Genomic DNA, 11,377 nt, shown 5'->3' on the forward strand with positions numbered 1-11,377 from the left:
AGAAGCTGTGGCTGCCCCATCCCTGGCAGTGTTCAAGGCCAGGTTGGACACAGGGGCTTGGAGCAACCTGCTCTAGTGGAAGGTGTCCCTGCCCGTGGCAGGGGGTTGGAACTGGAGGAGCTTTCAGGTCCCTTCCAACCCAAACCTATCTGGGATTCTGAGATCCTGATTCTATGCTATTCTCCACAAAGAAAGATATCTGACAACACCCAATGCATTATATAGCGGGATTCATCCTTTCCAGCTGCATCAAATCCATCTTTTCATGCAGGTTTCCATCCAGTGAAGACACAGCCCATGCAATTTCCAGGGAGGCATTTTCCTTTCAGCCACAGGACTTGGATAAAACCCTTTTACCTGATTTTTTGGAGCATCTCAAGATTCCTGCCTACACACCACTGGTCACCCTTGCCATCCCTGCTGGCACTGCTAACCCAAGGCTTTCCTGGAGGGTCCTGTTTTCAGGATCACTGTTTTCCATGAGTGCTAAACCAACTTTGGATGCTGGAAGCTTAAAACTAGATGGTGTCCCTGCAGGCATGCTCCTTACCGTGGCGCAAGGTAGAGGATGCAGTGCTCTCCCCTCTGCATCTTCTCCAGGGCTTTGTCGATGCCAATGGGGATGTCGTGGTCCTCGCCTTCTCCCACAATGAACTTCACATCTTTGCAGTCGAACCTGGTGCCACCACAGAATCCCTCCAGATGAACTACGAGGGGAAGAGGGGACAGGGCAGGATTGCACCTGGAGTCACCCAAACCAAGGCAAGGTGGGTTCCAGACAAAACACCTTGTATAGTAGGATATAAAGCAGATCTCCTGAAACCAGGCAAAGCCTCGAGCTCTGGAAGCGGGGAAGACACAGGGTTGGGGGTAACCAAAGAGCCCCCAGTGAGCAGAAAGGGATGGGGAGGGCTTGGAAACATTGCTGAAGAGCAAGGCAGGCCTATCTCGTCTACCCAAGGACCAGACAACAGATAAACATCATGACTAATATGTTCCCCTCGTACTCAACTGCACGAGTCAAGTCTTACTGGAACTGGATATTGCTCCTGGCACGCAGCCACACAGTTTATCATGGCGATTACAGATCTCCTATACAGTGCTATACAGCCTTGCCTTCCACCTCGAGAACAAGGCTGTGTTCTCCTGCCTCCAAGAACTCAAAGTACAAGATAAACTTTCCTTTTCTCTTTTTTTTTTTCCACTTTTAATCTTCAACCAATAACAGCCCCAGATGCTGGCAGAAGCGCAGCCGGAGCGGACACCGGGTACCTGGCACATTCACCACCTGGTATTGCTGGCTGGCTTTCCACAGCAAGATTGTTCTTTATTTATTCCATCCTGAAGACGTTCCAAGCTTTGGGGACAGTTTATGTTCTCTGCACTCTGCTTGCAGGGTACAAGGCACAAAGCATGCAGGCAAATGTAAAGTAAAAGCAGTTTCATAAGGAGCTCTGATGTACCGTTAAGAAAAAAAAGCCAAAACAAACAAAAAAGCTTGTTAGGGGGGAAATTCACAGTGGGCATTCACGTGGTTAAAACCATGCTTAAAGGCTCTGCAGCATGGAAGGACATGAGCTTTACCTTTGCTTGCCAACAGAGCAGAGGGAGCAGGATGTGACCCGAGGATGTGCAGTGAACCCCTCACCCTGGTGTCAGGGTGGCAGGACGCAAGCACAAGGACAAGCCAAAGCAGACTCTGTGCCAGACACAGCCAAGAGGGGCCAGGCTGTATACGGGAGAGCCACAGCCTGGGATGAAGGAAACCCACCCATCTCTGCCCCACAGACACTTCCCTGCCCCAGGACCTATGGAAAGCCACCAGAATGAGACTCACGGACTAAAAGAGTCCACAGCAGAGCCCCATCCCTAGGGCAGGTCCAGCTACACCCCCATACCACCACCCAAGGATGCTCTCCCCACCACAGGGACAGGACACTAAGCTTTGCCTTGTCACCCTACTCCTGCCACCAAAGCCACACTGGGACCCGAGTGCAGCAGAGCACAGGATGTTCACAAGCTCAGCAGCACTGTGGAACACATCCTGCACCCATCACTGGCATGCAGTGTGTGCTCAGCCGGCGGCTTGGGATGAGGACAAAAGGCAAATTCAGCTCCTCCAGGGCTGACCTCTGCTTTTGCACTACCCAAAACCAAGCAGGCTGTTCTCTTAGGCATAAGAAAGTGGCAAATTCAGACTAAAATACAGGTAACCCACAGCACCATTTATCTTCCCAGTGAGTATGGATCCCCAGCCACCAAAGCAGAAGCACTACAGCTCTCCCCTTTTCCCTATTCCCAGCAGGATGTGGCAGTGACGGGAAGGTCCCTCTTTAAAACAGGATGCACAGGAGGATGCTGCAATCCTTCCCTTCAAGGATAGTTTTGCTCTATTTTAATCGCACACCGGGTGAAGGAGCGGGGGGAGATCTCCACTTGGGTTTCCAGGAGCAGGTCAGCTGGTTGCAGTTGCTCTTGGATTACGGGGAGGGGGGGAAGCCTCCGAAGGAACATCACTCCGGTTGCAGCTCTGACTTATTGTTCTCTCGGTGCCTGCAGCGATTTTGTTTTTGAAGAGCTGAGAACAGAGTGTACCGAGTGCGGCTGGCACACGAACTTGATGTGCTGACAGCAATTTGTACTCAGATTAAAAACGGAGGAGGAGGGATGGGGGGGGGAAAGGTTGTAACAAAAGCTGGAATGCCAGATTTCAACTGCAGCGCAGGTTTTAAGGACCAGAACTGTGAATTTAGGATCTGTAGAACTTAAAACCTAAATAAAACCTTTGCAAACTCCAGCCTAGAGATGCTTGTTCCTGGAAATGTAGTTTCTTCCAGCCTAATTGCAGCTGGGATGCACCTCCCAAATACATGGCTCACAGAAACCATCGCTGCTCCTGTGGGTCACGGCTGTGCCCCAGTGCGGGCAGTGTGCTGTCCCCATGGCTGCTGTGCCATCCGGGCTCAGTGCCCACCATGAACACTGCTGCATTTGTTGGGTTTGGGTTTAATTTTAAAAAAGCGTATTTCATACAACCCTAGAATCAAGCAGGTTGGAAAAGAGCTTCAAGACCATTATGTCCAACCGTTCCCCAGCACTGCCAAGGCCACCACTAACCCCTGGCACTGAGGCCTCGGCTACCCGGGCTGTGAACACTTGCAGGGACAGTGACTCCAGCCCTGCCCTGGGCAGCCTGTTCCAATGCCTGAGCACCCTCTGGGCAAGGAATTGTTCCTCAGCTCCAGCTAAACCTGCCCTGGTGCAGCTTGAGGCCATTTCCTCTTGTCCCATCCCTTGTTCCTTGGGAGCAGAGCCCAGCCCCCTCCTGGCTCCATCCTCCTGTCAGGCAGTTGCAGAGAGCGATCAGGTCCCCCCTGAGCCTTCTCTTCTCCACACTAAACCCCCAGGTCCCTCAGCCCTTCCCCATCACACTTGTGCTCCAGGCCCTGCTCCAGCTCCGGTGCCCTTCTCTGGCCCTGCTCCAGCACCTCAGTGTCTCTCTTGTAGTGAGGGGCCCAGAACTGACACAGGATTCGAGGTGTAAATTTGCGCCCAAACTACTCACTGCAGGGCAGCCTCGTGTGGCTTCTCCTTGTCCTCTCTCACAGTGATGTATTTAAGGGCCTCCAGCCCCTGGATGGAGAGCGATGCATAGGACTAAATGAATTAAGGGCCATGAAAGCTGTGAATGGAGACAGTGGGATGATGTTGGCAGGATCAGCGCAGCATTCCTTATCTCTGCCCTCTCCACAAGCAGGAGGACATCCATCACCACAATCCTGACCACATGCATGCTCCTGCTTGCAGTGTTTGCTCTGATGGATGCATTCATTTGCAATAGGTAAAGAAGGCATAATAGGCTGGGCGGTATCATGCGTATGAGGAGCCTCATTTTTGGCTCCTTATGTCCCTTCTGAGAGATGATTTCTGGCTGGTGCCCCCCCTCCCTGCTTCAGTCCCTTCCTGAGCCATTAAAGCATCATCATGTTCCAGAAAACCTCGAGCTGCAAAGGGAACAAGCACAGAGGGACCAGGGCTCTCCCCACTCTCCCCACTCGGCACAGTGCTGCCTGTGAAGTGCTCAGACATCAACAAAATAAAGAGGAACGCTGGATCCGTGATGATTACCATTATAGTGAGTCTTTTAGTTTAATCTTTGGGGGAGGGGAGCCGGCTTGACGCTCAGCTCGCAGCTAGTCCCCAGCTAGAATGCTCACTGCGGGAGAGGCAAACAGTGGAACATGAGTCAAAACCTCATTTTTTCCTTAAGAGAAAGCCTAGTTAGAAGAACCAGTCACCTAAGGCCGGGAGCTTTATGAGCTGACACAGCTCAGATCCAATTTCTTCTTTGCTAAAATCTTTGTGTACGGGAGCTCTGAAAGAGGTAAAGGAAATGCTCCCGCAGGGAGCGAGCTCTGAGTCTGTGGCTGAGTGGTTCTTGGGAAGGAAAAAAAATAGGATCCACTAGGTTGGAAATGACCTTTAAGATCATCTATCTACTCCCCGATAAATGAGCCTGGCTTCCTCCGTCCAGACCTGAGCAATGTCTGCTCCAGAAACAGGATCAGAACAGGGAGAGCCCAACGGGACCAAGCTCTTCATTCACCTGTATCAGCTGAGACCACCCTGGCCCCAGAAAACCCTGTGTATTAATTTTACAGTATCATAGAATGGTTTGGGTTGCAAATGACCTTAAGCTCATCCAGTTCCAACCCCACTGCCATGGGCAGGGACACCTCACTCTATACGATGTCACCCAAGGCTCTGCCCAACCTGGCCTTAAACACTGCCAGGGATGGGGCATTTACCACTTCTCTGGGCAACCTGCGCCAGCGCCTCAGCACCCTCACAGTGAAGAAATTCTTTCTTATATCCAACCTGAACTTCTCCTGTTTAAGCTTAAACCCATTATTCCTTGTCCTATTACCACAGTCCCTGACGAAGAGCCCTTCCCTGCCCTTTTCAGCAGCCCTCTGGCCGCGGGGGAAGAAAAGGCTCCATTCTGCAAAAGATTCAATAAAACCCACCAAAACTACCATCAAGGTTGAAACAAGCTCTTCCCTGTGAGGGTGCTGAGGCGCTGGCACAGGGTGCCCAGAGAAGCTGTGGCTGCCCCATCCCTGGCAGTGTTCAAGGCCAGGTTGGACACAGGGGCTTGGAGCAACCTGCTCTAGTGGAAGGTGTCCCTGCCCATGGCAGGGGGCTGGAATTGGATGACCTTTAAGGTCCTTTCCAACCCAAATGAGAATGTGATTCTAACAACGAGGCCCAGAGAAGCTGCTGAGCACCAGTGTCAGTGCCCAAAAAGGATGCCATTAAGGGGGGATTTCCTGGCTACTGATGCTTTCCAAGGCAAGGCACAGCTGGGGGTTTTGGCAGCCAGAGCATCCCAGAGTGGCTTAGACACTACAATGGATGCAAAAGGGTCAGGGGAGATGCCAGAGCCCTGAAACCCCATGTGAGAGTTTGCTTCCTTCATCCTCGCCCTGGCTGAGCAGCTCCAGGGCTTGCAGCAATGTTTGCCAGCGCAACTGAGAGAACAGAGCACTGCAGTGGTCCCTCCAGCATCTCTGGCTGCTCACATGGCCAATGCACCCTTCCAGCCAGCAGCTCTGGCAGAGCCAAGGAGAGCTCAAGGAGCATCCCCAGAAAGGCAGTGAACCACTGCTCTCCAGCCCCTACCATCTCATCCAGCCTCCAGATGGATGCCACATCATTCCACCATGGTGCACAACCACCTACAAGCTACATACTGCCAGCAGCTCCTTGCCAGGGGGCTGGAGGGATAAGCCTGCCCCACAGCACCCCCCTCCAGAGCAACCAGCACTCACTTTCCACTGTAGCACCTTCATTAGGGTTGGAGTAACCTTCTCCCTTCCTCTTGATCCTCCGGATTATCCCTCCATCCTCAAACAAGTCTTCACCTTTAAAGTCAAGCAGCTCGACCTAAAAAATAAAACAATAAAGAAAAGGTGGGCAAAGCTCAGGGTGAGGGGAAGGAGAAGAGAAAACACAACAGAGAAGCCACAGAGCAGCAGTTCAGCCCCTGGCTGGAGAACCAAGTCAACTAATTCTCCATTCAGCTGCCGAGCAGAAGTTGCCCATAAAAGCAAGCTCCCAGCCACAGCATAATACACCCGATTTATCAGAAACTGGGACACATCCAGTACCTGAAGCACAACACAAAGTAACAGTAAAAATAAGTTTATTAAGCCTGTAAGGGTACAACACAGTCACTGCTGCAAGACGCTGCAAAAGCTGCCCGGGACCAGTGTGGGCAGGAGTTTCCCCTTCATTCTCTGACAGAACCAGCTCCAACCCACGACTTTGTCCCCACTTGACTTGGAAGGACTCAGCCTTAAAAGTGGACTGACCCATTCCTCCCACCACCTGGTCCTGACAAGCCCTACCCCGTGCCAAAACCTTGGCTCTCCAACCGCCCCGCGGCATGAATGGGTTTTTAGTACCCAGAGGCGTTTCCCAGCCACTTTCTCCTTCCCATGTACACGTTTAAAGCAGGAATCTGCCCACTCTCCCCCCCGGCACCAGGGCTCTCCCCAGCCGGAGTTTCAGTCCCAGCCTCCCAGCTCAGACACACATTTCTGAGAAAACCCTGGCAGCGGTTCCTGGAGCAGAGGGACACGTTTCAGGAATCCAAGCTGGGGTTTTTTGTTGGTTTTGGGTGGGTTTTTCTTCCTTTCTGAGCTGGCTGGCAAGGCAGGAAGGGAGCAAGGATCTCATCCACGCGCCGGCTCACCAGCATTACTTGCCTCAAAGAAGAGGGTGGCGTTGGAAGGGATTTTGGGGGCGCTACCCGCAGAGCCGTACGCATACTCAGGTTTGCACAGCAAGTAGCAGATCTCTCCCTTCTTCATGGTAGCCACCCCGATGTCCCATGCCTTGATTACCTGACCTAGGAGAGAGGCAGATATCAGGCAGGGGGAACAACCAGCAGCCCAGGTCATACCCAGCCTGGGTGCTACAAGGATGGCACCCCAAGAAAAAGCACCCTCAGAAGTCACTTAATGCACAGCTGACACAGACCATCTATCGAGCAACAAGGTCCCACCACCCCCAGGGTCATCCCATCCTCCCCAGCTCACCCTTGCCCAGGCTGAAGACAAAGGGCTCATTCCGATCGCGGCTGGAGTCGAACTTTTTACCATTGGCAAGTTTGCCTTTGTAGTGGACATAAACCTTGTCCCCGATCATGGGGGACTCATCTTCACTCCCAGGTCGTTTAATGATCTGAGAGAGAGAAACCACCTGTGAGAAAGGGAGGCTGTGGGACAGCTCAGGATGCATATGGAGAGATACAAAGATATTCGATATAGACATAGATATTAGACACATAGATATTAGATAGAAACATATATAGATATCAATATTAGCTATAGATACCAATATTAGATATTACATAGATTTAGATATTAGATATAAGATACATAGGCACACATGCATTTTCATATATACATACACACATGCATTTTTATACATAAAACACATGCATGCACATATATAAATATATATACACATGTACACATACATATAAATATATGCATGCATATACATAAAAATCTATATACACACATGCATATACACCTCGGTGCTGCTCTAAACCAAAGGAAGGCTTGAGGGGGAGCCATTCAATTTGTCCTTCCATCAGACCCTAAAAATAAACCCCACGGGACAGGGCTGGGAGCTGAGACCTGCCCGTTCTCTGCGGCGCTGCCTGGATAAACACAGTGGTTCGAAACCCGACGCGAAGGCGACCGCACTCGCTTTCTGTCCGTACACATCTTACTCGCAGGGGTGTGTCATTTCACTACTCGCTTCTTGTCAACACTTCTTTTGAATGCTACAAGCCTGGAACATGCAGTTCTCGAGCTGAGGATGGAGCAGGGGAGGATGCTATTCTTAGAGGAAAGGTCCTATTCAAGTGGAGAAGAACAAGCGCCGGGGAGCAGAACTATCCAGAAACGGCCCCGAATATGAAAAAGGGGTTGTGGAGCAGACTGCATGACCTCAGTAATGTGCTCTTTCTAATGTCTGTTGAGTCACACACAAAAATGCCTTGTGGATTTACAGCTAATAATCTGATTAGGAACACAATAGCAGTGAAATTGATTGAGCAGCCTGAATCCATCAGTCTCAAATACCACTCCATCCTTCTTCATTACAAGTGATGCTCATCTCCTTTGCCCTTTGAAGAGAAGAACCAACCCTACAGCCCTTGAAGTACTACATGACCCCAAGGGCTGGAGATGCAGCCCACCAATGTGACTGTGCAGCCCAGAATGCAGAAAGAGAGGCAGGACCCTCCTGGCAGCCCCCCTCACCTTCAGGACCCCTCGGTCTCGAGCTGGTGTGATGTCCTCCCCACGCTCAGCGAGAGCAGCCGCCTGCACCTCCCCTTCGCTCCTGGTGGCCTCATCAGTGGTCATGGTCTCCTTGCATAAGCCCTGGACCTGGGAAGACACAACACGCACCCCGTCAGCCTGTCAGGACCATGGGAGGTGGTGTAAGAGGAAAGGGTTAAAGAAAACAGGCGGCTCGCTCTGCTGTGGGGCCAGGGCAGGAAGCTTTGAGCACATTTCAAGCATACAGAGCGGAAAATCCCTTCCCAGGGGCCACCCAGGCTCTGCTGACCCATAGGGCACAGGAAACCCCGATGTGCAGTGCCCAGGGACAGGGACAGCCCCTCAGCTTTGTCTGGTCACAGCAGTGGGGATGCTCACAGCAGTCCCCAGACTTCACCTTCAGCCTCGTGGCCACCACAGAATCATAGGATAGTTTGGGCTCAAAGGGACCTTCAAAGCTCATCTAGTCCAACCCCCCTGCAATGAGCAGGGACATCTTCAACTAGACCAGGCTGCCCATCAAGCTTCACTTATCCCCTTCTGGCTCACTTAGAGGTGAGCACCCCTTGGGTATAGGTGCTAGAAATACATGCACCAGGTTAGCGTTTGCCTTTTGAGGGTTTTTTATACAGTTCAAGATTATTTCCCACAAGGAATCACCTTTTTGTCAGAGACGCTATAATTCAGAAAGCAACACATCAACCCCAGGCAAACTTCGCTTTCTCTTGCCCACCAAAAACACCCCAAAAAGACAGAGCACGCTCCAAGTCTCAGGCGAGCAAAGCATCCCCCTGCATGGAAAGACCCGAACACACAGCAAGCATCTTCTCCAAAAACTAAACCCAAACACCAAAAGAATCTCAAATATTTGGGTGGATAAAGAGAAAATTCACAGCGAGACTCAAAGAAATAGTTTTTTTTGTCTGCTGGAGCTCCACACTCCCAATGTCACCACCAAGGTGCCAGAAAAGCCTTTTCGTCAAACACATTCTTTTTCCAACAATGCCTGGTGAAAAGAGAATTGCCTATGGTTTAAAAACCATATTTCCTGATGATTTCCTTCAGACCATAAGGCTATTTTGGTAGCTGCACTGCTGCGTGACACGTAATCAAGGAAACATGTGATGGAGAATGAAAAGCGATGAGTTTTTTAAGACATAAACCAGAACTATTAAAGTCACTCTAGTTGCGAAACTTTCCCACAGTCTTTAGCGTGGAAGCTGATGTTAACCAGCAGGAGAAATCACTCATTCGGAGGATTCAAAAAGAGCAAAGAAAGGATGTTGTCAGCTCCAAGGGCAGATAAGTCGTGCTGCAAGAAGAATTGAGCTCCTCACACCCGGGTGGAAAGGGAAGAGCTGGAACCCGCCACCCCGCCAGCACAGGAAGCCACCGAGACACAAAGAGTCCTGCAATGGAAGCAGCACATAGAAAAATAAGGGAACTACTTGTTGAAGTGCCCGATTATCACAGGCTTTGGAGTAATGTTGAATGAGATTTTGTGTCTGCTCCCTTTCCTAAGTAATAAACCTAAACAAAACCACTAAAAAAAGCACTTCGGTGGTGAGACTTATCATCTCCTGGTGATGATACATTGGAAAACACACCACGGGTTACTTTGGAAGCAATGTTGTATGAGGGAGGCCCTGGCACAGGGTGCCCAGAGAAGCTGTGGCTGCCCCATCCCTGGCAGTGTTCAAGGCCAGGTTGGACACAGGGGCTTGGAGCAACCTGCTCTAGTGGAAGGTGTCCCTGGTAACTGCAGTGGTGTTGGGTTAGATGCGCTTTAAAGGTCCCTTCCAAACCAAACCATTCTATGATTTGGGTGCTTAGATGGTCTCCAAGCCACCTACCACCACCATGGCCATCCATCTGGAAATGAGTGAGGAGTGGTGGTGACCATCACTGGCACCGTGGCTCAGGGCTTCCTGACACAGACCCTGTGCAGCACCAGGGACACAAACCACATCCATAACCCATTTATTATGGTATTAAGGACCAGGAGGAGCCCAAAAGGCAAGGAGCTTGTGCAAGAAATTCTACCTCCTAAGAAAGAGCCTCACAAGCTCCACCAAGCAGCCACCTCTGGGATGCAGAAGACGGATGAGGAGGTGCTGGCTCTGGCTTGCCGGTTGCTAAATCCCACCAAGAGACATCTAAAAATACACCATACGCATCCTTCTCATTATTTTTCTACGTAAGCAATTAGTGGAGTCATCCAGGGAAGCTGGCCAAGGCAGGCGGGAGGGGACACACTCTGCGTCAGAAGCGGTGGGAGGGATGGAGCCCACAAGACTGGCTATTAAGATGAGGTCCACATTATGAAAGAGCTCAAGACTTCTCCATCCAGTGAGAACGGCTCCAACTAGGTTAGAGAAAACACCACACTGCTCCCGCTTATCTCCGGTTTGGAGCGACAGAAGGAGACTGGCTGGAGTCCAAAATCCCAATTAATGTGAAACAAACAGTTGTGGAGGGAAGGGGAATATCTGCTACTCCCTGAATTTAACTCCTGGGGAGCCGGGGGCTGTTGGTGAGAGCCCTGCAAGCTTGCTGGAGGTATCAGAGCACACATCTTCCCGTTGCAGGAGCACATGTGCCCCAAATACAAGCAGGGGATTAATTCATTACCCCATGCAAAAGCCTCAGGGTATTTCTGACACGAGCAGCAGATCCTGCTCTCCCGTTGCTGTTAGCCACAAGCTTAATGTTGTAAGTCTGTCAATGAAGCCAGGTTAAACCCTCTGATCACCCACACTGCTTTGTGTCCCTGGGCTGTAAATATGGAGGAGAGAGGGTGGTGAGGAGTTAAACCCCCTCAGGCTGGGGCATCCTCTTCATCCCAGAGGTGCAGCAATTCTGCAATTCATCAGAGCATCAATTAAAGGACACCAAGAGGGAAGGGATTTCCATGCAGAGAGAATAAAAGCAATAGGGAAGAGAGTAAAAAAATCCAGAGCACAGCCCAGGAAAGCTGTTTTGGGGCAGTTGTGCACAACTTGATTCCTTCTATTCTG

At 50.9% G+C, this 11,377-nt stretch overlaps 1 protein-coding gene across 1 annotated transcript in view; it reads right to left on the reverse strand.

The window, feature by feature from the left end:
- FKBP5 (FK506 binding protein 5) overlaps positions 1-8,444 on the reverse strand; it is a 13,862-nt gene extending 5,418 nt beyond the window's left edge. The window contains exons 1-5 of the mRNA XM_010016441.1: positions 8,340-8,444; positions 7,104-7,248; positions 6,771-6,913; positions 5,832-5,946; positions 551-707 (exon numbers count right to left, since the gene is read on the reverse strand). Coding sequence (XP_010014743.1) covers positions 551-707; positions 5,832-5,946; positions 6,771-6,913; positions 7,104-7,248; positions 8,340-8,444 — 665 coding nt within the window. The remainder of the gene's footprint in view (positions 1-550; positions 708-5,831; positions 5,947-6,770; positions 6,914-7,103; positions 7,249-8,339) is intronic.
- Between the last annotated feature and the right edge of the window lie 2,933 nt (positions 8,445-11,377).

Source organism: Nestor notabilis, unplaced genomic scaffold (genome assembly GCF_000696875.1).
Source record: "Nestor notabilis isolate BGI_N333 unplaced genomic scaffold, ASM69687v1 scaffold12276, whole genome shotgun sequence".
Taxonomy (NCBI): Eukaryota; Metazoa; Chordata; class Aves; order Psittaciformes; family Psittacidae; genus Nestor; species Nestor notabilis.